This window comes from Rana temporaria, chromosome 3 (genome assembly GCF_905171775.1).
Source record: "Rana temporaria chromosome 3, aRanTem1.1, whole genome shotgun sequence".
NCBI classification, from domain to species: Eukaryota; Metazoa; Chordata; class Amphibia; order Anura; family Ranidae; genus Rana; species Rana temporaria.
This window is the reverse complement of record NC_053491.1, coordinates 340,276,735-340,303,301: the sequence shown is the minus strand read 5'-3', so window position 1 is coordinate 340,303,301 and position 26,567 is coordinate 340,276,735. Positions and strand designations below refer to the sequence as shown.

The window sequence follows — 26,567 nt, the reverse complement described above, 5'->3', positions numbered from 1 at the left end:
ATGGCGGAGACATCGGACACTTTTGACACATTTTTGGCGCCATTCACATTTATACAGCGATCAGTGCAATAAATATGCACTAATTAATGTATAAATGTGACTGGCATTGAAGGGGTTAACACTAGAGGGTGAGGAAGGGGTTAATGTGTACCCTGAAATGTGTTACTAACTGTGGGGGAAGGGGGGTGACTGGGGGAGGTGACCAATCTGTGTCCCTATGTACAAGGGACACAGATCGGTCTCCTCTCTCCCCTGACAGGACGTGGAGCTCTGTGTTTACACACAGAGCTCCACGTCTTGTCCCTGTAGCCGCCGATCGCGAGTCCCTGGCGGACATCGCGGCCGCCAGGCACTCGCATCGGCATCTCAGCGATGCGGCGAGCGCGCGCCTCCGCCGGACACGCGCGCGCCCGCGCCGCTGGCTGCGCGCGCAGGCCGTAAAAACACGGCCTCCCAGAGATGTAGAGCCACCCTGCGGTCGTATGGCCGTCGGGAAGTGGTTAAATGTCCTTATTTCTTCTGAGAAATCCTCACTTCCTGTTCTTCTGTCTGTAACTACACACAGTAATGTGAGGCTTTCTCCCTGGTGTGGAGTGTCGTGCTCGCCCCCTCCCTTGGACTACAGGAGAGTCAGGATGCCCACTAACACAGCTTCTTTCTCTATCTGCAATGTAGAGAGCGTCCTGATTCTCCTGTAGTCCAAGGGAGGGGGCGAGCACGACACTCCACACCAGGGAGAAAGCCTTGCATTACTGTGTGGAGTTACAGACAGAAGAACAGGAAGTGAGCATTTCTCAGAAGAAATAAGGACATTTAAAAGCAAAATGGAAGGATGAGGTAAGTGAAGGAGGACTGCACTAAGGTAAAGGAAGCTATTTAGGGAAAAAAATTGTACCTTTACAGCCCCTTTAAGCTCCTGTCAGGGATTTTGCCTAGGCTGAGGTGATATCGGGCTGCTGTAGGCAGGAGAAGCATTTCAACAGTATCTTTTTCCCTAGTGATCAGACTATACATTGTAACTTTTGTGGGCTACAACAGGAGCTGATCCATGATAGATATCTGTAAATGCTGCCAGGAACTACACAGACATCAGGATTTACATGGCTGTGTCATCTCTGAGTTCAAGAAGTAGATGCTGACCATGCATTATGTCTGAACAAAAATGTCTCTATATTTCCAGAGAGAAAGGCAGATGAATGCATTGTCAGGCAGAGGACTATGAGTGGGGATGAAAAACTGTGGTATACTGACATTATGATATGTTTTTATTGAGTTTATAGAAAAATGTCCACACAAAAATGGAAAAGTATAAACTACAAATAAAAAAACCTATAGAAGATGCCTCCCCTGTCTTATGTGAGTGGAAACTACAAAGAAGCGGGTATTTCAAAACTGGTAGGAAATGGTGCTTTAATGTAGAATAAAACCTCACAATATGAATACTAATATCCTTGAGTAAGAGATGCCACTGTAAGCGGGCTAAACATCCATTTACCCCAAATCTTATCAAAAAGAGCAGGCTTTTTTCTGAGTTCAAATGTAAGGTTGTACAAAGCAATCAATTTAGGCCAAGTAGGCAAAATGGGGCGCACATCGTTCCATTACAGAATAAGAGTGTTGTTTTGTTTGTTTTTTTTGCAGGGGTTAGCTCGGTAGCGGGGTGTTTGACCCCTTGGATGGGTTCACCACACACTGAATTTCTACAGACTGGCAGTCAAAGACGGTTGAAAACAACGTTTCTGGTTTATTTTTCCATCTTGCTGGAAAACAATTGCAAGCATCCAAACAGCATAAACAAAATCAAACATAAAATAAATCCTAGCCACTCTGGGCGTCTACCTTCCACACAGGAACCTATCTATGAAGTCTAACACAGCCTACTGCTGGGTAGACAGTGCTGGTCATACAGCACAAAACAATAGTCTTTTGATTTTTATCACACAGAAAAATCAATCCTCTCCTCACCTTCACAGAAGACCTTCTGGCACTGCTCTCCTACTCACACAGCCTTAGGAGTGATGCAGCCAATTAGTGGTAATCCTCTGGACTTCTTATAGAGGCCTTTAATTGCCTCACTCTGAACAGCTGGAGTCTTCCAACGGCCCTTAGCCTTCCTGGCCACATTTGTAGCCGACGCCCAATAATGATTAGTGTATTGTCTAAGCAAGGCAGAAATGTATGTCCCGTTTGTGACAACACCCACAGATTTACCTGACTTCCTGTCACACATGTTACATATTTGTATGCAGTTAGATCACCAAAAATACCCAATAAACAATTATTAGGGCCCTTTCACACTGAACGCAGGGAGGAAGCTGGCTGCAGTTGGATGAATTTTGAACTGCACTTCAACTACATAGACAGCCCAAAATCAAGGAAATCCTATGGGCATGGTTCACATAATTGCAGGCCTACAATATGACGCCAAATTTCCATGCAAAACAATGTATAGCTTCGAGCTTCAGAAATCAGACATAATCATAACAGCGGGGAGGTTAAGGAAATTACCCTTCTTTATTTGTCCTGGTGACTGTTATCACTAAATAAAATCACCTTTTCCCCAGAACAGGAATAGAGGGGAAATCTTCCAATGGGGACGATAGTTCAGGTGATCCTGGTGACAACCAGAGATTTCCTTACTTTGGGGACATTTGCTTTGTGTGGCTATGGGACAGGTAGTGAAGGTAATCTCCCCGATGAGACGCAGATGAACAAAAAAAAAGGCTGACCGGGTTATAACCCTTTCCTACCCCTTCCATAATTGAAACAAAAAGTTTTGGGCCAGATTCACAGTACAAGTACGCCGGCGTATCTACTGATACACCGGCGTACTTTCAAATTTGCCGCGTCGTATCTTTAGTTTGAATTCTCAAACCAAGATACGACGGCTTTTGGCTTCGATCCGACAGGCGCACGCCTTCGGATCGTAGGTGCAATACTTCGGCGCCCACTGGGTGGAGTTTCCGTCGTTTTCCGTTTCCCGTATGCTAATTAGCATTTTCCGTCGATCCACGAAGGTACGCGCGGCCGTCGCATTCTCTTACGTCGTCGCTAGTCGGCTTTTCCCGGCGTATAGTTAGAGCTGCTATTTTGTGGCCTTTATTTAGACTTGCCATGTTAAAGTATGGCCGTCGTTCCCGCGTCGAATTTTAAATTTTTTTAATAAAAAAATAAGACAACAGTAAAGTTAGCCCAATTTTTTTTATATTGTGAAAGATAATGTTATGCCGAGTAAATTGATACCCAACATGTCACGCTTCAAAATTTTTAGCTGGCTCTTAGATTCCAAGCAAATTTGTCAAACCCTGCTCTTGAGTAAAGGTGAGATATTGGCTTCTTTGCTCTGCACAGAAAATCTTCATTAAAATCTCCACAGTATTATAGGTTGGCAATCCATTCTTTCCAAAGATTCCAAGAGGCCCAGCAGGTTAGTAAGGAATTGGCCAATACTGTAATCTGGTGGCCTGTAAACAACAGCGATCAAAGCTTGTACAGGGGACTCCAGTTTGACAACCAAGAACTCCAAGTCAGTCACATTGTGATAATACTGCTTTTCCAAAGGCCTTGAAATGGTTTCTGACATACAAGGTAATGTCAGGAAGGTTTGTGTACAAGAGGGGTCTGTTGCGTTCGAACAGGTTGTAGCCCTCCAGCTGGAGACTTTCAGCAACAGAAGAGCCTGAGAGATGAGTTGCAGTGAAACATAAAACATCTCCAAGTGTCAACTCGGGGTGAGATTTGATATCTTCAATGTGAGCTGGTAACCCTTCCGTGTTGTGATGGATAATTGTTAATGTTTGCTGTTTGTCTGTGTGATTTTTGGTAAAAAGTGAAATTTTTGGTAAAAAGTGCGATTTTGGGCAACATTTATGATTTTGGGTAATTTTGGGCAAAAAGTGAGATTTTGGGCAAACAGTGTAATGTTGGGCAAAAGGTGCGATTTTGTGCATTTGTGGGCAAAAAGTCTGAGTTGGGGTATTTTTGGAGCAAAAATTGCAATTTTTGGTAATTTTGGGCAAAAAGTTTGATTTTGGGTAAATTTGGGCAAAAATACAAATTTTGGTCAAAAAGTGGGATTTGGGGCAAAAACTGCGCTTTTGGATAATTTTGGGCAAAAGGTGCAATTTTGGGTAATTTTGGGCAAAAAGTGTGATTTTGGGCAAAAAGTGTGATTTTGGGTTATGTTTGCTAATTATCTAATTAATCCTCTTGGCTAATTACCTGGGCCTTTTTATTAATTAAATGACATTGAGGCCGGGTTCACGATATTTCGTGAACCATTCGGCGAAACGTTCCAGAAAGTGATAGCACACCAATCGGGAACAATCCGCATGTTTCGGTACATTACTGTCTATGTAGTGTAAAAGCTGTGGGAGGAGCTAGGGTGGTAAAATTCATCTTAATGCATCCTATGCATTAAGATGAAAAAACATCCGATGGTACCGCCCTCCCCCCGAACCCCCGTTTTACTTACCTGACCCCTCGAAAGTCCCGCGCGTCCATGTGATCCTCTTCGGTTCCCAGCTGGACGGATTGATAGCAGCGCAGGTATTGGCTGGCGCTGCTGTCAATCACAGCGAATGACGCGTTGCGCCGGGGGGCCAGGCCGAGTTATACAGTGGGCGGCTATGCCTGCCGCTGTATCATGGGAGCGTGCTCGCAAAAGCTTTCCACCATGTGCCCTCGCTCGCATGAAGGTGGAAAGCTTTTGCGGGAAGGAGGCGAGACAGCCGCCGAGGGACCCCAGAAGACAGGGTTAGGGGGCACTCTGTGCAAAACGAGCTGCACATTGGAGGTAAGTATAACATGTTTGTTATTTAAAAAAAAAAAAAAAAGTTTGCCTTTAGTGTTCCTTTAAACAGCTTTTTCACAAAAACTGAAAAGATATAGCCGGATAGCTGAATATTTTTAAGAGCATTCCCACTAATAATATATATTATGTGGAATAACAGTAAGTGGTCTTGCTATGCAAAAAAACTTAATAATACATACACACCAATACTGTGTATGTATTAGTGTGCATTACTGTGTATATGTATTGTTGTATGTTTTACTGTGTATTTGTACTGCGCTGAATGCGCTCCCATAGGAGCACGTTCTAGGCGCACATGTCTTTGGAGTTTGGGAGGAAACCGGAGTACCCGGAGGAAACCCACGCAGACACAGGGAGAACATGCAAACTCCAGGCAGATTATCCCTATCCCGTGTAAGATGCTACTGCGCATGCGCCAGTTTCATACAAAAGCCCAAACTTGGCGCACATGTAGACCCACTCTTTCTCTACCGGTGTACCAAATTTGGGGACCGAGGCACGTAAGACCGGGGAGCACCGATTTTTGAAAGCCGGGCATCCCACGTTAGACGGTCATTATTTGGGGACCCGGTAACGGCCGACCAAGGGTTCCCAGGACCCCAGACTTTTTCCACCTGTAGCCCCACTCTTCCTGTACTGGTGTACCAAGTCTGGGACCAACCAGAGCACGTAAGAGCCGGTGTAACATGAAAATCACTATCCCGTCGTCCTGAGCAGCTCTGCGCTCGGTTTCTTTTGTCTGAAACCGGCGCATGCGCAGTAGCGTCGGAGGGGGGGTTAGTAGCGTCTTACACGGGATAGGGATTTTCATGCTACACCGGGACCACACACTTGTTTACAGTAGTGAACAGCCGGGCCATAGCACCGTATTGGTCGACTCCGTAGCCGGAAGAGGCGTGAGCATTCCCGCCTCAAATGACAATAGCTCCGGCCAATCTTGACACGAGTGTCACAAGTAAAGACCGCCCACCGACTGTTCTGTCCTGCCGAATCTCACCCGAGGGCGGGACTTCCGTTGTTAGGGTGATGGCGACTCTGTCGCTGCAGTGTGTCGGGGAGAGGCCCGGCATGTTCGGACAGAGATTGTAGTGAGAGTGAAGCGGGGATGAACGGCTTCAGTACGGAGGAGGACAGCAGGGATGGGCCGCCGGCCCCTGCCGCTCCTTTCTTCGGTCAGACATGTTGTTTGATAGACGGGGGAGAGCGCTGCGCCCGGCCGGCTGGGAACGCTTCTTTCAGCAAGAGAGTGCAGAAGAGTATCAGTCAGAAGAGACTCAAACTGGACATCGATAAGAGCGTGAGTCCCCCCACTGTGTGTGTAGTGTGCCAGTGTGTACAGCATTGTGTGTGTGGTGTGCCAGTGTGTACAGCATTGTGTGTGTAGTGTGCCAGCGTGTGCAACATTGTGTGTAGTGTGCCAGTGTGTACAGCATTGTGTGTGTAGTGTGCCAGCGTGTACAACATTGTGTGTAGTGTGTACAGCATTGTGTGTGTAGTGTGCCAGCGTGTGCAACATTGTGTGTAGTGTGCCAGTGTGTACAGCATTGTGTGTGTAGTGTGCCAGCGTGTACAACATTGTGTGTAGTGTGTACAGCATTGTGTGTGTAGTGTGCCAGCGTGTGCAACATTGTGTGTAGTGTGCCAGTGTGTACAGCATTGTGTGTGTAGTGTGCCAGCGTGTACAACATTGTGTGTAGTGTGTACAGCATTGTGTGTGTGTAGTGTGCCAGCGTGTACAACATTGTGTGTAGTGTGTACAGCATTGTGTGTGTGTAGTGTGCCAGTGTGTACAGCATTGTGTGTGCCAGTGTGTACAGCATTGTGTGTGTGTGTAGTGTGCCAGTGTGTACAGCATTGTGTGTGTAGTGTGCCAGCGTGTACAGCATTGTGTGTGCCAGTGTGTACAGCATTGTTTGTGTGGTGTGCCAGTGTGTACAGCATTGTGTGGTGTGCCAGTGTGTACAGCATTGTGTGGTGTGCCAGTTTGTACAGCATTGTGTGTGTGTGTGGTGTGCCAGCGTGTACAGCATTGTGTGTGTGTGTGTGGTGTGCCAGCGTGTACAGCATTGTGTGTGTGTGTGGTGTGCCAGCGTGTACAGCATTGTGTGTGTGTGTGTGTGTGTGGTGTGCCAGCGTGTACAGCATTGTGTGTGTGGTGTGCCAGCGTGTACAGCATTGTGTGTGCGGTGTGCCAGCGTGTACAGCATTGTGTGTGCGGTGTGCCAGCGTGTACAGCATTGTGTGTGCGGTGTGCCAGCGTGTACAGCATTGTGTGTGTGGTGTGCCAGCGTGTACAGCATTGTGTGTGTGGTGTGCCAGCGTGTACAGCATTGTGTGTGTGGTGTGCCAGCGTGTACAGCATTGTGTGTGCGGTGTGCCAGCATGTACAGCATTGTGTGTGGTGTGCCAGTGTGTACAGCATTGTGTGTGGTGTGCCAGTGTGTACAGCATTGTGTGTACAGCATTGTGTGATGAGAGATATTGTAGTGTTTGTGTGTAGTATTCCAGCGTGTGCAACTGTGTGAGAGAGACGCGCGCGCACACACACACTAAACTGCACATCTGTTTATTAGTGTACAGTGTGTGTGTGTATCTCTGTGTTAGTGTACAGTGTGTGTGTATCTCTGTGTTAGTGTACAGTGTGTGTGTATCTCTGTGTTAGTGTACAGTGTGTGTGTATCTCTGTGTTAGTGTACAGTGTGTGTATCTCTGTGTTAGTGTACAGTGTGTGTGTATCTCTGTGTTAGTGTACAGTGTTTTACCCCAATGCTTGTCTCTGTATATTGCACTATGTAGCCCTCCATTACTGTGTACTGAACTATATACTGCATAGCCCACTAGTATTACAGTACACTGGACTGTGTGGACCTCCTAGAACTGTATACTACACTTACCCCCCCCCCCCCCCCATTACTGTATACTGAACTGTACAGCCCCGTTTTCCTATACACTGCACCTTCTGCCCCTATTACTATATCTGGAACATACGGTCCCCTATTGCTGTATACTACACTTTATTTCCTTTGTTACAATATACTGAACTGTGTGGACCCCTATTGCTGTATACTGTACTTTGCGTCTCATTACTATATACTGAACTGTATGGCAGCCTTTTACTATATACTGCATGTCCCCCGTTACTTTATACAGAACTGTATAATGCACTATTACTGTATACTACACTTTACCAACCCCCCTATTGCTGTATACAGCCCTTATTAACTACCTCAATACTGGGCACTTTCACCCCTTTTCTGCACAGACTAATTTTCAATTTTCCATGCTGTCTCTTTTTAACCACTTGCCGACCATCCACCGCAGTTTTTTTCTGCGGCAGAATGGCATGGCTGGGCGAAGCAAAGTTACCTTATGCCGCTTCATCTTTTGGCTACTTGAGGGGGGGGCGTGCGCCCGAGGCATGCCGATGTGGGTGCGATGACTGCCGGGCAACCCGCGATTACTCGTGACAGAGCGAGAACCTGGATTTGCGAGTGTAAACACAGATATAAAATGGGAAGAAGTTCTGGACAGCCGCTCTTCAAAAAGGTTTTTGCCTTTTTACAGCCGGTTCACACAGGGGCGACTTGGGATCCGACTTGAAGTCGCCCGACATGTCAAATTCCATTGAAGTGAATGGAGCCGTCTTAATGTACACTACTGAATACCAATAACCAGCATTTCTTGTTTACTTGTGATTGGACACAGCTGGTCACATGGGTAAAGAGCCTCGATACCTGCTCTTTATCAAGATCAGCGAAACGCCGTGTCCCAGGGACACGGCACTCTGACGATCGCCACCTGCCCCCACTTCGAGAGTGGGACGATGTTCTATGACATCATCCTAGAATGAGAACCCCCGCCCGTCACTTTACTTAAATGATTACATAAAAATAAAACGGTGTATCGCCATCAGTGTATGAAGGTACCAAACAGTATTCTAGGTAAGTCCAACAATGAAAACAATTTTATTATCGTTCATAAATGTGACTTTTACTTTTAATAGAATCTTCAAGCCTCTTTCCGATCACCTCTGTGCCCTCACCTCAATAATATACTCGCATGTATAATAATAATCGGCTCCCTTCTCTCGTCAGACTGGTATTCCAAGATCCCAGGGTACTCTGTGGTATGGCCTCCCTCCCACCAGGGCACTCCCATCCACTTGTATCATCCTCCTCAGTAATGTTATTGTGGTCCCTTTTAACAACATGTGGTCTGTATACTGGGATGTACTCGTATACCATGTGAGGACAAAGGACAGCCCTGGTTTACACTGGGCTGCGGGAGTGAAGCCGTGCAAGTTCAGCTGAACTCGCACGACTTCACTCCCACTGGCAGTCCCGATTTCGGACGCGATTTTAGAGACATCTGTGCAGGTTTCTGCACAGATGTCAATGTAAATTGCTGCCCGAAATCACAAAAGGTAGTACAGGAACTACTTTTTTAAATCCGTGCAGCGCCACAGATGCAGCGTCGCACCGATTAGGCCGGTGCCATTGCCGGCAAATGCCGCCAATTTGAGATGCTTTTTGACATCTCAAATTGTACCAGTGTGAACCAGGCCTAAAACCCGCTTTATTCATTGTTAAAATGCTGCTTACATCAATAAAATCCAACATGGGCATATTGGGGGTACCATTCTTCCTGGTAGAATGGTCACTTCCGGTCCACGCCCCTACAAACCCCTGCCCTACATGTTGCGTCACCCATCACGTGACTTCATCTGGGGAAATGTAATAAAAAAACTATCCGTGTAATAACATGTTTTTCACTATTGGATTTTAATCATTTTATTGATGATTACTGTTACATTTATACACTGATGGTGACACACTGCTAATTTTATGTGATTCTTTATATGCTATCATTTGAGTGAAGTGGTAGTGCGGCATCTGTATTTTTGTTTTGTTTCAGTAAGTGGTTGAACGACATTTAAATACATGATGTAACTTTTATTGATCTCACACGTTTTTATGTATACGGTGTTTACTCGAGTATAAGCCTAGGGTGTCCATGCCTCACTGTGTCCATGCCCCGACTTACAATTAACATGGGAGTCTATATAAAGGGGGGCCCGACTTTGAAAAATCAGTGCTCCCTGGCCGTAGGTCCCCCGAACAACAAACTGTGCTCGAATACGGGTCTGGTATGGATTGTGGAGGAACCCCCACGCCGTTCTCCTTACAATCGGGGTTCTCCTTAGAATCTATACCAGACCTAAGGGCCTGGTATGCTGCTGGAGGGGAACCTATGCCGTTTTTAAATTTAAAATTTGGCGTGGAGTTCCCCCTCATGATTCATACCAAACACGGCGTCTAGAATTGCGTTCGCTAGAATGTGCTTTTCCTATTCCAGGGAGTGCGAGATGTCGGCACCCTGTCGCAGAGAACCAGCGCTATGCCGTCGTGCTGGAAACACATTCTTGCAGACAGGTACTTTAATTGTTGTGAAGTTGAAAGAAAATTATAAATGGCTTTATATTTATTTTTATATATAATATTTATATATTTTTTTTTACAAATCTGTGAAAAGTGTGACTTGCGTTTGTAGTCAGACCCCCCTGAGTCTATACTTTCTAGAACCGCCTTTCACTGCATTTACAGCTGTAAAGTCTTTTTGGGAATGTCTCTACCAGCTTTGAACATCTAGAGCACAGGTGTCAAACACAAGGCCCACAGGCCAAATCCGGCTTTCCGGGCCATTTCATGTGGCCCTCGCACCCATCCTGCAGCTGCAGGAGAGCTCCAGTCCTCCTCTAAACCCTTACTTTCTGCTTTCAAGCAATGCATTCATCTTCTTCCTAGCAGCAGCATAAGGAAAGGGGGGCGCCCTGTGATGTAAGGGAGAGTGGGGGACTCAACTTCTGATAGTTGGGTGGCTCTTGACATCTAATGTAAAGGGGAGGGGATGCGCTGGACATCTAATCTTTCAGGAAAAATCGGCCCTTTTGAGGGCCATCATAATGCTGATGCGGCCCACGATTAAATTGAGTTTGACACCCGTGATCTAGAGTGAAATTTTTGCTCATTCTTTGCAAAATAGCTCAAGTTTTGTCACGGTGGTGTGTGTTCAGGGTAGGGGTGCAACGGATCGTCACCGATCCGTGATCCTTACGGTCACCCCGTTCGGATCGGCACACCACGCGATCCGCGGAGCGCACCGGAGCCTCGGCCGTAGGTAAGTCCCTGGCTTCGGCCTAGCTCCGGAGCGGCGGCCATCTTGCTCCACCCCAACCAATCACAGATCGGCAATAACTAACAGTTCAAAGCTATTAACTCCCTATAGCTATGCATGTCTGCTTTACCATCTGTCAAAATTCAGCAACTCCCCCTAGTGTCTGAAATATAAACTGCAATTTCTACACACTGGCCCAGATTCAGGTAGATTTGCCCATTAGTTGCACATGTGAAGAGCAGCTGATTTGCTCTGCGCTGGGGCAAATTGGAAAGATTGCCACCTGATTCAGGATTCCTTTTGTCTGCTAACTTGCTCCTTTGTAAGGCAAAAATCAGGGCCTAAGGCAGTGCAAGTGAAAGTGGGTGTGCCCTATGCAAATGATCTTTTTTCCACTCAGCAGTGGTTTGCACCTATTTTCAGGGCAAATTTTGCCCAACTGCTTGCACTGAGCAAATAAATAGGGGCAGACCTGCGCAGGTCCTGTGCAAAATTACATCCTGCTTGTTCCACCCCCCCCCCTGAGCAAGGTAATTTTGCCCTTTGCTGCGAGATGGCACCTCCCGGCCCCAAAAAAAAGAGGAAGGCTAATTTTGTGGCAGCGGAGATGGAGATCATGCTGGCGGCACTGACGCGCCATACTGCTGTTCTGTATGGCGCTGAATGCCAAAATACTACCGTAGCCCAAAGGAGGGCAATATTTGAGGCGATAACCTTAGACATCAATGCCCTGGGCTTTGAGGACCGGACTTGGATGGACATCCAGAAAAAGTTCACGGACATGCGGCGTCGCGTCCGGGACAAAATTGTCCTCATTAAAAAGCACAGCAGGGGCACCGGAGGAGGACCAGCCTGTTCTGTGCGACTCAATCCGGAGGAGGAGGTCATCTCTCAGAGTCTAGCGCTGGAGCAGGTGGAGGGACTGCCAGGCTATGACTCCACTGTTGGGGACTGGTAAGTTTTTTGTTTCTCATATCTGCTGTGTATCATGGGAGGGGGTAGAAGGGAACATATGATAAGTGTGTTGCTCCAGCAACATTTTTGTTTTGTGTCATCCACAGATTGATGATGAGGTTGGGCCGTCGTCGGCTGTAGGGCGACCCACGCCATCCCCAGAACATCATGGGGTGCAGTCAGGCCCCCTGCAGATCCTGGGCATGTTGGTGGAGGAGGATATCGGCCAGAGTCCATCTAGGGAGGAGGAAGTGGTGGAGGAGGCCGTTATCCTCAATCTGGAGGAAGCAGTGTCCCTCCAGGAGGATCCCACCATCCCTAACCGACCCACCACCCCCCCCCCCCCGATCATAACATCATGCCCCTCCAGTGTCCCTCCCTCCAGTGTCCCTCCCTCCAGTGTCCCTCCCTCCAGTGTCCCTCCCTCCAGTGTCCCTCCCTCCAGTGTCCCTCCCTCCAGTGTCCCCCCCTCCAGTGTCACTCCCTCCTGTGTGACCCCCTCCCCTTCTGCTCGCTCAGTTCGTGCCCCAGCCTCTCCTCCAATGAAGGCTCTTTCTAAAACTAGGGGTGTACCCTCCAGCCTCCGTGAGGGTCTGCAGGAGGAGCAGGCCCGGCAGACCCACCATATAGGGGAGATGGTGGGAGACCTGAGGCGGGTGGCGGACAGCCTGGCATCCTCCTCCTCCTCTGTCCAGCAGGCCCTCCCCCACCATGCTGACCGGGGGGACCGACAGAATGAGACCCTGGAGGATGTTAGTGGCAACTGCGCAGCCATTGTGACCTGTCTGGTTGAACAGCAGGATGCCACTGCATTATTAACTTCGGAGGTGAGCAGGTTGGCAGGTGCGGTGGAGGCCAACACTACTGCTGTGCGGGAGGAGGGGAGACTTACCCGATGGCAGTTGAGGATCACCACCACATGGCAGATGAGGATGTTGGGACAGACCAACACCGTCCTCAACCGCCTGGCCAACGCCATGGAGGGCTTGCAGGCACCACCTGCCAGGAGAGATGAAGTAGGGGTTGATGCTCCCCCCCCCCCCCCCCTCCATCCCCACCCCATGCTCCACCACGGCGTCTGAGGAGCCAGAGCCGGGGCACCCTTGGGCCAAGGATGTCCAAAAGAAAAAAAAAATTGGGACCATTTTTTTTTTTTTTTTTTTTTTTGATGCTCAGATTATGAGCTTGTTTTTTGGTTATGCTCAGATTTAGAGTTTTTTTTTATTGATGCTCAGATTATGAGCTTTTTTTTTATTTTGTAGCTGCCCCTGGCATGTTGGCACACAGATGTGAGATCCAGAAAGTGTGGGTGCTCTGCTTGTTCAGCTCGTCCGTCTTGGTGCTGCTGTAGTTGCTCTCCAGCTGACCTGTGGCCATCTGTTGCTAACTTGCCCCTGCTTTTATAAAGTGCAAATTTGCCCCGGCCAAACAGCTTGCGCGCTTTGGGAGCAAAATGCTCCTCACACGCGCAAGTTTATGAATCAGTGGCAGTTCCTCATTTGCATATTTGCTGAGGGAAAACCATGAGAGCGCAAGTTGCTCCCTGAGCAAAATTGCCCCTTAATTGCGCCGGGGCAGAGAAACTGCCTCCGAGCAAAAATGCCACATTTCAGGCTTAGCTTGCTTTCTGGGTCACCCGCAAATTTGCCTGGGAGCAAATCCGTACTTGTGCGGCGCAAATCACACTTGCTCCCGCGCAAGTCGTACCTGAATCTGGGCCCCTGACTACAAAAATGACAGAGGGTTTTGCTGTGCAATAGTATGTTGCTTCAAAATGCGTCTACACATGTTCACTCACACACTTTGTTCTGTTTTATTGAAAATCTAGATTATATCAATTTAGCGGAATATTATCTTTTACGCAAGTGTTGGTGATTGCTAAGTTGTAGACTGGAGGTATCTGCGGAGTCCAATGCTGGCATATTTAACTGTTTAAACAACAAACACTTTTTAGTTTTTAACATTGCACTGTCATATTTTAACAGCACTTAAAATAATATGGGTATTAAAAACCATCAGCTGCCCGGATTGGCTGGCTGTCTTCGTGGAGCTTGAGGGGGAACAGTGAGCGCCGCTATGAAGGACGGGGACTCGGTGTTCTTTACTAGTGTGGGGAAAATGTTGGACTGGTCTGGAACAGTGATGGGGATAATGGCGGACATTACAGTGACAAGTGGGGGGACAATGGTGGACATTACCATATAGAGCCATTGGCCCAGCTAGAGCCCAGACTTGAATCCGACTTTTTTTCATAAATCTTTTTTTTTTTTTTTTTTTTTTGCTGACCCGAAAATGATCCGATCCGTGACTCCTGATCCGAGGATCCGATCCGTGAGTTTTTTTGAACCGTTGCACCCCTAGTTCAGAGTCATGTGCAATGTTAGTTTTCCTCCAAACATAGCGCTTTGTTTTTAGGCCAAAAAGGTTTGGTCTCATTTGACCTTCTTCCACATGTTTGCTGTGTCCCCCACACTTCTCACAAACTGCAAACAGGACTTCTTATGGCTTTCTTCCAACAATGGTTTTCTTCTTGCCACTCTTCCATAAAGGCCAGATTTGTGTTGTGTCCTGTGGACAGAGTCTCCCACCTGAGCGGTAGATCTCTACAGCTCCTCAAGAGTTACCATGGGCCTCTTGTCTGCTTCTCTGATTAATGCTCTCCTTGCCCAGCCTGTCAGTTTAGGAGGAAGGCCATGTCTTGGTAGGTTTGCAGTTGTGCCATACTCTTTCCATTTTGGATTGAACAGTGCTTTAAACTCCTCCACAACTTTATCCCTGACCTGTCTGGTGTATTCCTTGGCCTTCGTGGTGCTATTTTGTTCACAAAGGTTCTCTAACAAACCTCCTGAGGGCTTCACAGAACAGCTGTATTTGAAGGCAGTTGGTTCCACTAGATTTTAGTTAGTGGTATCAAGGTAAGGGCCGGGTCACACTGGTCCGACATGCGCTCCGACTTCGAGAGCACAAGTCGCATGACGTGTCAAAATTGATGGTTCCCTGTGAGAGCCATCTTAATTGGTCTAACTTGTCAGTCCGACTTTGAAAAAGGTTCCTGTACTACTTTGGTCCCACTTGGGCACGATTTCAGCCCCTTAATTTTTAATGAAAATCGCATCCAAGTCGGATTATCTTAATCTTTATTATCTTTATCATTCACCAAAAGAATTGAAGTTTAGTATTAAAAAAAAAAAAGCAGTTTTTGACAAGTCCTTTATTAAAAATTAAGACATTGCCTGTCCAGGGAGCCCGCAATGTCGGCCCGCCGAGGCCGATCCGTCCATTGAATCGGGTGCCGCCATTCCAACTAAGGGAAACCGGCAGTGGATCCTTTGGGCTTCACTGCAGATGCGCGAGTCCTATGTCGCTTTGTGAGCGGCCAGCTTGTCTTCCGGGACACACACAGGTCCCAGAAGACAATGGGGGAGCTCGCCGAAGAGGAGGATGTGATGTCCTGGGCCCTGGCGCTGCTGAATCAGAAGTACCCTTCGCATAAAAGGTAATATTGGACGGGAGGGGGGGTAAAAATTTCAGAATCCAAAAACGAGCAGTGGTTTTTCGTTTGGGACCACCTCTCAAAAGTGGGTGGAACTCTGCTTTAATTTAAAGTACACACGAAGGACAGTTGACCTTCACCTTAATTCATAGGTGAAAAAACGGAAGGTTTACAACCCCTTTAAGGAATACCATGAAACCATTTTGCTATACAAATCTAATTTTAAAAAGAATTGTTCACTTTTAAAATAACATCAGCCATTTAGACTTTTTTTTCCTTTAGAGGTCCTGCCACCCTTGTTAATTTACATTTGAAGTAATTCATGATATTTTCCCATCTTAGGTTCGACATCTTTACATCTGTGACTTCCACAAGAATTTCATTCAAAGTGTTCGGAATAAGAGGAAGAGGAAAACCAGTGATGACGGAGGAGACTCTCCGGAACATGAAACAGATGTGCCAGAGGTCAGCATGTCAAAGCATTCATTTTGTTTAGGATTTTTTTTTTTTGTTCTAAAGCCTTAAAGTGTTACTAAACCCAGGACCCTGCATTCACTATATCTGGTCTCCCACAGTACACAGTACACAGAACATGGAAATGCAATTATTTTAGTAACTATAAACTGCTAAATACCTTTTCTCGGTAGTATATAGCAGTCTTGTGACCTTCTATCGGTGTCTGGCCGAACACTGGTTAAAGCTTGTAGAAGTAGTTTTCATTCTGCACGGTCTGTCCTATGAGGAAGCGGGACCCCTGACCCTCTGTCTGGATAGTGCTGATTGGCCCTGTGCTGATCACATGCACACTTCCAAAAATCAAAGTCTATAGCAATACACAGACGGCATCAGTTTACACCTGTTCAGATCTGTCTAAATGTATAAGGATGCAGCCCTGTTCCAATTTAAAAAAATTATCTGAACAGACTTGGATATAAATGGATGATGATCTGTTTGTATTTGCAACCCCATAGGAATTCATTAATGTCCCCTTTCCATCTAAAAACACACAAACAGAATGCCTGTATAAAATGGCCCTAAGGCTAGAACATCGTTCTCCAGGAAAGTATACAGTACAGCGCATCCGGAAAGTATTCACAGCCCTTCACTTTTTCCACATTTTACAGGTTACAGTCTTACTTCAAAATGGATTAATTAAATTATTTTCCTCAAAATTGTACAAACGATACCCCATAAGGACAATGTAAAAGATGTTTGTTTGGAATCTTTGCAAATGTAAAAATAAAATCGCATGTACATAAAAATTCACAGCCTTTGCCATGACACACAAAGGTCCCACAGGTAACAGTGCATGTCAGAGCACAAACCAAGCCATGAAGTCCAAGGAATTGTCTGTAGACCTCCGACACAGGATTGTATGGAGGCACAGATCTGGGGAAGGGTACAGAAACCTTTCTGCAGCATTGAAGGTACCAATGAGCACAGTGGCCTCCATCATCTGTAAATAGAAGAAGTTTGGAACCACCAGAACTCCTAGTGCGAGCCGCCCGACCAAACTGAGCGATAGGGGGAGAAGGGCCTTAATCAGGGAGGTGATCAAGAACCCGATGGCCACTCCAGCATTTCTCTCCAGAGAGAGGAGAGCCTTCCAGAAGAACCATCTCTGTAACACTCCACCAATCGGTGGTGGCCAGACAGAAACAACTCATCAGTAAAAGGCACTTGATGGCCCTCCTGGAGTTTGCCAAAAGGCACCTGAAGGACTCTCGGACCATGAGAAACAAAATTCTCTGGTCTGAGGAAACAAAGATTGTACTCTTTGGCCTGAATGACAAGCGTCATGTCTAAAGGAAACCAGGCACCACTCATCACCTGGCCAATACCATCCCTACAGTGAAGCATAGTGGTGGCAGCATCATGCTGTGGGCATGTTTTTCAGTGGCAGGAACTGGGAGACAAGTCAGGATTGAGCAAAAGATGAATGACGCAACGTACAGAGACATCCTTGATAAAAAGTGCTCTGGTCCTCGGACTGGGGCGAAGGTTCTTCTTCCAACAGGACAACGACCCTAGGCACACAGTCATAACAAAGGAGTCACTACAGGACAACTATGTGAATGTCCTTGAGTGGCTCAGCCAGAGCCCAGACTTGAACCCAATTGAACATCTCTGGAGAGATCTGAAAATGTCTGCACCGTTGCTCCCCATCCAACCTGATGGAACTTGAGGTCCTGCAAGGAATGGGAGAAACTGCCCAACAATGGGTGTGCCAAGCTTGTAGCATCATACTCAGTAAGACTTGAGGCTGTAATTGGTGCCAAAGGTGCTTCAATAGTATTGAGCAACGGCTGTGAATACTTATGTACGTGAGATTTTTTATTTTTAAATAAATTTGCAAAGATTTCAGACTAACTTTTTTTCAGGTTGTCCTTATCGGGGGTAGAATTTTGAGGAAAATTATGAATTTAACCTATTTTGGAATAAGGCTGTAACATAGCAAAATGTGGAAAAAGTGAATCACTGTGAATACTTTCCGAATGCGCTGTACATGGAAGGCTTTTTTCACCTGGTGTGAAGTTCATACGTTTCATCCCCAGTAGTATGTTGTGGGGGGGGGAGTTTCCATAGCCTGGTGTGGAGATGTCTCTAGCTTTGAGTGCTTTCAAGTGAAGATATTTGACTTGGCCATGTGCTTTCCACGACCTATCATGTCTCATTCCTTGGTTCAAGCTTTTCTGCAGGGTGTCTCATGGATTGTGTGGGACCTTAACTTGGTCGTATCTGTCTTGCAGTCTTCTCCTTTTAACCTCGCTGAAGTATTGCCTTTTCACTCCTTTAGTTGCCGTTTCTGCCTTCCTTGTTCTTTACCAGGGTAAGGTCATGTTAAGGTGGTGTTAAGGCCTCGGTCCTCTTTCCTACTAAGGCCCCTTTCACATTGAGGAGTTTTTCAGGCGGTAAAGCGCTAAAAATAGCGCTGCTATCCCGCCTGAAAAACTCCTGCCCAGCTACCTCAATGTGAAAGCCGAAGGGCTTTCACATTGAGGCGATGCGCTGGCGGGAGACAAAAAAATCTCCTGTCAGCAGCATCTTTGGAGCGGTGAGAGGAGCGGCATGTATACCGCTCCTTCACCGCTCCTTCCCATTGAAAACAATGGGAACCGCGGCAATACCGCCCGCAATGTGCCTCTATAGAGGCGCATTGCGGGCGATATTAACTCTTTATCGGCCGCTAGCGGAGGTTAATACCGCACCGCTAGCGGCTGATACCCGCGGCAATTCCGGCGGTATAGCGCCGCTATTTTTAGCGGCGTTATACCGCCACCGCAGCTCCCGCCCCAGTCTGAAAGGGGCCTTAAGGGTTTTTTTTTTTTTTTTCCGTTCCACATGAGCCAGGGCTTTGTCCTAATCCGAAGGTAAAGTTGCTTCACTTTTTTCATATTTTTTTTAACTGTTCAAGTTTATCTGAAGTCAACAGTTTTTTGCTTTGACAATCTGATTCTCTGTTTGTTCTGGCTGAGGGTCCTCATAACGCTCAGGATGCTTCTCAATTCACTATTTCTAGGTGCATTTGTCAGTTTGTTTCTTAGGCCTATGGTATCATGAGCGCAAGTTTCCTCCTTTTCTGGTCTTCTCTTTACACATATATTAACTTCTAACAGATGTTTATTGCCACCAGCTTTAGGCAAAGGGTCCTGCAGGCAGCTTTGTAGTTGGGTTTCCCTCCTGTTTACCACATCCCAGGTAGTCATAAATCTGAACTCCTCTGTGTACCATGATGTAAAATTTAAGAAATTTGACATTTTTGTATTGCCTCTAAAAATCATTTTCTTGAAGTATATCGCACAACGCATATTTTTCCTGTCTTTTTTGTTCCTACATTCAAAATTAAGGTTTAGCTGGGCTGGGAGTGTGTGTGTGTGTGTGTGTGTGTGTGTGTGTGTGTGTGTGTGTGTGTGTGTGTGTGTGTGTGTGTGTGTTGTGTTTTTTTTAAACCAGTGTCCATTAACCACTTAAGACCCGGACCAAAATGCAGGTAAAAGACCAGGCCCCTTTTTGCAATTCGGCACTGCGTCGCTTTAACTGACAATTGCGTGGTCGTGCGACGTGGCTCCCAAACAAAATTGGCGAACTTTTTTCCCCACAAATAGAGCTTTCTTTTGGTGGTATTTGATCACCTCTGCGGTTTTTATTTTTTGCGCTATAAACAAAAATAGAGCGGCAATTTTGAAAAAAATGCAATATTTTTTACTTTTTGCTATAATAAATATCCCCCAAAAAAAAAAAATATATATATATATATATATATATATATATATATATATATATATATATATATATATATATATATATATATATATATATATATATATATATATATATATATATAAATAAAAAAAATAAAAAATCTTCCTCAGTTTAGGCCGTTTTTACCTATTTTTGGTAAAAAAAAAATCGTGTTTATCGGTTGGTTTGCGCAAAATGTATAGCGTTTACAAATGGGGGATAGTTTTATTGCATTTTTTTTTTTTTTTACTACTAATGGCGGCGATCAGCGTTTTTTTTTTTTTTTTTTTTTCCCGTGACTGCGACATTATGGCGGACACTTCGAACAATTTTGACACATTTTTGGGACCATTGTCATTTTCACAGCAAAAAATGCATTTAAAATGCATTGTTTTTTGTGAAAATGACAGTTGCAGTTTGGGAGTTAACCACAGGGGGCGCTGTTGGGGTTATGTGTTCCTTGAAGTGTGTTTACAACTGTAGGGGGGTGTGGCTGTAGGTGTGACGTCATCGATTGTGTCCCCCTATAAAAGGGATGACACGATCGATGCTGCTGCCACAGTGAAGAACGGGGGAAGCCGTGTTTACACACGGCTCTCCCTGTTCTTCAGCTCCAGGGAGCGATCGTGGGACTCAAGCGGCGATCGGTCCCGCGACACACGGCTGGGTACTAGAACAGGACGTACCTGTACGTGGATGTGCCCAGCCGTGCCATTCTGCCGACGTATATGTGCAGGAGGCGGTCCTTAAGTGGTTAAAGAGGTTGTAAAGGAATTTTTTTTTTATTTTATTTTTTTTTTCCATAATAAGCATCCTTTACCTGCAGACATTCCTCTTTTCACTTCCTCATTGTTCATTTTTGCTCAGAAGTTGCTCTATTTCTTCTCTGTTCTGTTCACTTCCTGCTTGTCTGATTTTACTGACCATCATGACTGGAGGGTTTACTGCGGTGGTCAGTAACGTGCTCACCCCCTCCTGGGAACTACATCTGTGTGGCAGGACGCTCTCTACGTGTTAGAGACTTCAAGGAGGTGTGAATTACTGGGCGTGCCGCAATGCATACTGGGAAATGTAGTTCTTACATGAACGAGCTCCGCAAACCAGGAAGTGAATGAGAGAACAAACTAGAATGCCGGAGGTGATATAGATGAAGGAATTTAATAGGTATTTACTCCTTTTTTTTTTTAACAGAATCAATACACTATTCTGTCTGTCTACCTTGCAGACATTAATTTTAGTTTTCCTTTACAACTCCTTGAAGGTGATTTACTTTTGTTCTTATAAAAGTGTTAATTAGACTCTTTATCTCTCTGTAGGTTGATCTTTTTCAGCTACAAGTCAACACCCTGCGCAGATACAAGAGGCATTACAAGCTACAAACTCGTCCTGGGCTCAACAAGGCACAACTGGCAGAGGTACATTTCTGACTTCACAAGCAAGCAAATTAAACCCTCTGTTTTTAGCGTGAATTGTGAGACTGGAACAATTTTTTTTTTTTTTTTGTCATGCTAGCTGGCAAATGTGCAAAGACATTTTTTATTTGTGATGTGCGTTGTCCTTTCATGTGCACCCTACTGAAAAGGCTAGTTAGAGATTGGGGAGGTTGCCACTTGTTAGTCCATTTCTGAATCCCAGTGCAAGCCATATACAACAATAATAATAATCACAGATTCAACAGTAAACCATAATCGGTTATGTATTTGAACTGTGTACTTGGGTATTTCCGTGGGATTTGACTTTAATAACCTACATATACCTATTCTCTGTACCTAATTTCCGTTCTCATACACTTTTTATATATATAAAAAAAAAAAAAGGTCTATGTGCCAGGACTTATCATACACTGGTCAACTGTACAACTCTTTATACCAGCCCCTGCATGGCATAGTGTGAATTGTATGTTAGAAACGTCATTAACAAACCTAGCAATGCAAAGTCCCTTCTGTTTTACTTACTTTGTCTCAGCTGTTGCAAAGGCTTCAACCGCTGGTACACACTTGTGGGAAAGTGTATGAATTTTGTCGTTTCTGCCCTGAGTAGATTGGAATGACTGTTCATACAAGTAGCAGTTTGTCTTGCGCTCATATGTTAGCGATCCATTCACAATTACTTGCGGTTCTTGAAGCCAGTAGTGTCTAACTGCTTTGACCTGAACCTGATGCTTAAAAATTGACCACACTTTAGCCAAAAGACGGCAACAGCGCACTCGTCCATTTCTGGGAGAGCGTCCATGTACATCCTCACAGAACCATGCCCCCGGGGCATGCATACCCAGTGCACTCTGTGATGGCTGTTTCCTTGGCACACAGCTGATTATAGATCGTGGTAAAGGGCCAAATACAACAACGCTTTACCATGTGATCTGCTGTTTCCAATCACATGTAAACAGACTTGCCGCTATTGGCATTGCTTTCCTCATGTGCTGTCACAGCGTGAGGAGAGCCAGTAACTGGCAATTCTGACAGCACACATTTACACTGATAATCGGGGTACTGAACATCAGTGCGCTGATTATCCACGCTGCCTATTAGTGTCGCCTCATCAGCGCCCATCAGCGCAGCCTCCTCAGCGAACAGTGAAGGAGAAACATTACTTATTCACCCATATTTATTTAAAAAATGTTCTTTCTTTTTTTTTTTTTTTCCATTTAGCCAAGCCTAAAAATAAAAACAGTGGTGAAGCGATATCACCAAAAGAAAGCTCTATCTGTCTACCCATATGAAATTTGTATAATTTTATTTTTAGAGTGTTCCATGATGACTCGCTTGTCATTCAAAGTGTGACCGCACTAAAAGCTGAAAATTGGCCTGGGCAGGAAGGGGTTGAAAGTGCCCAGTATTGAAGCGGTTAAAGTGTTTGACTCTGTGTACAGTTTAGTATTGAAGCTCGCACTCCATCACACCTGTACACTTGGACTATTTTCACACTGGGGGGGTGTCATCGCTTTTCAGCCGATAGCAGGGGTTAAAAACACCCCACTAGCGGCCGAATAAAGGGTTAATAGCGCCTGCAAAGCGCCGTTGCCGAAGCGATTTGCAGGTGCTTCGGCAGCGGTGCCTATTGATTCCAAGGCAGTATTCATCGCTCCCCCACTGCCCGAAAGTTGCTGCTTGCAGGACTTATTCTAACGTCCTGCAAGCACACCTTCCCAGTGTGAAAGCACTCTGGCTCTCACACTGGGGCTGCAGCCTGAAAAACACCTCAGTATGAAAGTAGCCTTACAATGAGATGTTTAGCTGCAATCATGTTCCACCATTATCTTAATTTGTAAGGGTAAAATTTCAGGCTGTACAGTGACAGCCAAATCGGTTACAATACTGTTTCTGCACATCATTTACACCGAGGAGTCCTTTCCACACCTCGCCTCTTTTTTCATCTTCAATTTTGGCAACTGACAATCAACATGTGTTACACCACAGAAATAAAATGTAGGCTTCTACATGTCTTCTACATTTTATATTGCTAAGTTTTAGCAAATGTAATTGCAAATTCCCAGTTTTTTGTTCTGCTCTGGATAAGGCTGGTTCAGATCCTCCATTGAGGAAAGCACGTGGTGCTGGGTTATCTCTGTAGATCAGCAGGCATTGCCCAGTACATTGACTTGATACTAACTCTTTGTTGGGATTGTTTTCTATGCATGTTATGTGACTAGGTCAAAATGCCTGTATATGGGTATAAAGACAACAAGCTGCTGCCCAAATACAGAAATTTACTCGAGTATAAGCCAAGTTTTACAACATTTTTTTTTTTTTTTTTTTGTGCTGAAAATGCCCCCCTCGGCTTATACATGAGTCACTTTTTTTGCGCCTGATCTCCCGGACTTTGGGGACCCGGTACCGGCCAACCGTAGGTCCCCTGGAACTTGGCACACATGTAGCCCCATTTTACCTCTACAAGTGTGCAAAGTTTGTTGTCTGGGGGACCTACGGCCGGGGAGCACTGATTTTTCAAAGCCGGGGACCCCTTCCATAGACTCCCATGTTAAACATCAGTCTAGGCATGGACACAGTGAGGCATGCAGATGGACATCGTAGGCTTATACTTGAGTCAATACGTTTTCACAGTTTTTTTGTGGTAAAATTAGGTGCCTCGGCTTATATTCGGGTCGGCTTATACTCAAGTATATACGGTATATCTTGAATGTTACCATTTTTTTTTCTAAAAAAGGAGTGTCTGTCTAACTAAACTATAGAAAAATGTAATATGCATTTTGTGACTTTATTTCATTTTCAGTGCTAGGAAGTTTTATTCAAGGAACATAATATTTTATTTACTTTCCTTTTTTATCCCCCCCACAGACTGTGAGCCGGCATTTCCGTAACATTCCTGTGAATGAGAAGGAAACACTGGCCTATTTTATCTACATGGTAAAGAACAATCGAAGCCGTCTGGACCAGAAGTCTGAAAGCAGCAAACAGCTGGATGCATAGCCAGAGACTACAGGACTTTGACCAGCTTTTACTGAAAAGCAATGAACTTGTAAATAGAAATCATGTGTGGTCATGGCCACAACCTGTGCCATATCATCTTCTCAACAGCAGACGGGCTGATGGTCTTTTACGTACGGACAGTGCGCTTGCAGCACTGCGCTCTGCATGGGAAAAACTTTTTTTTTTTTTTTTTTACTTATTGCAGAAATGCGCCATTCATGTATACTGCCTTGGACTTGCCATATGCAAACAGATGATTAACCTTCCCAATATGATATCATCAGAAATATCGCAGCACAAACCAGTTCCTTCCTTTTTAAAATGGCTTGTCATCAGTTATTATTGCAGAAAATCTACATTTCACCTTTTCCAAAAAATATCCTATACAGTCAGGGGGCCCTAGGGGGGTAGAAAAAACTGTGCAGCTGTAAAAAAAAAGTCTAATATTTTATTGTCATACCTGTAGGCCATTTGGCCCCCACCAGGACATCGGCTGGAAAAACTCCCTGTTGGCAATCCCTGTGTCATGCCTTGTTGCTAGAACGTGCAAACCATTGGTTTTCATTCCTGAAAAGCTGGTAGTGGGGGTCCCAATGGTTTGACTTCTGGTGCCCCTTGACTGCATTTTGGGAATGCAAGTGTACAAAAGCCTACAAGCGGCTTCTTTAAATTGAGTCGGCACTCCATGCAACATCTGTATAGACACTGCAGATGAAGGGAACTAAAGAGGCTTGATCAAAGCCACTGGAAGCTTGCATTTAGCTTTGGTAAATCTTTCTGTATACATTGCTCTTATATAGATGCACCCTCCCCCCCCCCCCCCCCCAGAGCAGATTCAAATGTTAACTAACTATGCTAACGGCTTGCTAAGGTGGATAAAAAAGCTAACATGCTCTTCCTGGATAATGCTGCTCCAGTGCCAACCAAATAACCAAACTCCTTTGGCATTTGATGATCTCTAAATAAGGCTAGATAGACACAGTCTGTGCGAGCGCCGATCTGTCCTTTTCTCTGGAGATCACAAGGCCTTCTACGTAGACATTTGTGAGCCCTATCGGAGGAAACTAGAGCAGCATTTTCTCCAGGAAAGGGGGGATCTTTTTAGGTTTTTTTATTTATCTTGCCCTTTCACAGAAACTTTCACAGCGTGGTGCAAGGAATCGTAGTACCCCATCACTCATAACCAATCTCTGATCACTTTTTATTGGACTAGATTTTATAAACTGATCTGTGTTGGTTGTTTCCTGTTGCAGTTTACTATACCTTCTATATGTGGCTAGGTCACGACATACTGCCACCAGTGTAATTCTCCCTGATCAAGATCTCAAATTCCTAGCAATAAGTGACAGTCTCTCTAGACCTTGTATTTGTTTTTTTGTATTTCTCTCTCTCTTCCCCGAGATATTTTCACAGATACATTGTAAATACTGTTATATGGTCATATTACATAGGTGTTTTTTTTTTTCTGTAGCTCGCATTCTTTGTATTCCTATTCTGGCAGCAGGTAAAGGTGGAACTCCAGCCAATTAGTTTTATTCTTTTGGGATAAAGCTGGGGACAGCTACTAAATGCTTTTACAAACCCAGATATTTAAAAGTAACAGTGACCTCATACCTGTGCTGTGCGGGCAGAAGAGCTGGGGGGGGGGGGGGGGGTAGTTTCATACCCAGTTACTGCACCTATCTGGAATAAATACACAAAGCACACCAAGTTCTAAGTAAAAATACATGTGATTTCTGTATTTGGACAATATCTGCTTATTCCAGAGTTCCGCTTTTAGGATTACTTTTTTCCTGGGTAACTAGTTGGGGGACAGGCGGCATGATGGGGGGCTAAGGCCATTTTTAAATACTGCTTTCTAATAAATGCTCAATTTAAAAAAAAAAAATTAAATAATAATAAACTTTTGGTTGGAGTTGCACTTAAGGGTCCCATTCAGTCCCATCTGTCTGTTTTTCAGGCAGACCTGATAGGACCCTCCAGTCTCTATGGAGCGGTGGGTGTAAATGGACATACCTTAGTTTACACCCGCTGACATCCAATCGGATCCTATTGGCTAAAAACAGACTAATGGGGATCTGTTATCCGTCCGTCTGGTGGATTGGATCGGATGACAGTCGAGTGTAAACGCACAGGCGGTTTGCTTCCATCCAACCGCCCATAGAGGAGAGCGGGGCTGTGTGTGTCTGATCTGCTGAGCAGGCGCACTGCAGCGGAGCCCACCCCATGTGAAAGGGGCCTTAAGGTCAGCTTAAGTGGGCACTGGTGAGTTGAACCGCACACTGGCTTAGTTTATCCCTCAAGTATTTCAGTGTTAGAATTTCCATGCACTTCCATGTGTCTCCACCCTCCCACAAGACCACTAAAAAGTGTCACTGCCTGGCAGCTGGACTTCCAAATCTGTGTTCTACAGAATCCAATGGGGCCCCAGACATCTTCCCCAAGAGGTGAGCACCTGGAG

The 26,567-nt window shown here is 45.4% G+C and overlaps 1 protein-coding gene across 1 annotated transcript; it reads left to right on the top strand.

Annotated features, from left to right (window-relative positions):
- Positions 1-5,638: 5,638 nt before the first annotated feature.
- On the top strand, positions 5,639-25,576 carry SAP30L (SAP30 like). Its single transcript, XM_040345097.1, has 4 exons — positions 5,639-6,110; positions 15,777-15,899; positions 20,993-21,091; positions 23,975-25,576. Exons 1-4 carry the CDS (start codon positions 5,919-5,921, stop codon positions 24,104-24,106), a joined length of 546 nt encoding a protein of 181 aa, XP_040201031.1. The 5' UTR covers positions 5,639-5,918; the 3' UTR covers positions 24,107-25,576.
- Positions 25,577-26,567: the final 991 nt, after the last annotated feature.

Excerpts from the sequence above, each read along its gene's own strand:
- SAP30L (XM_040345097.1), top strand. The coding sequence starts at position 5,919 with ATGAACGGCTTCAGTACGGAGGAGGACAGCAGGGATGGGCCGCCGGCC. Across the intron at positions 6,111-15,776 it reads AACTGGACATCGATAAGAGC|GTTCGACATCTTTACATCTG; the intron begins GTGAGTCCCCCC and ends TTCCCATCTTAG. Across the intron at positions 15,900-20,992 it reads ATGAAACAGATGTGCCAGAG|GTTGATCTTTTTCAGCTACA; the intron begins GTCAGCATGTCA and ends ATCTCTCTGTAG.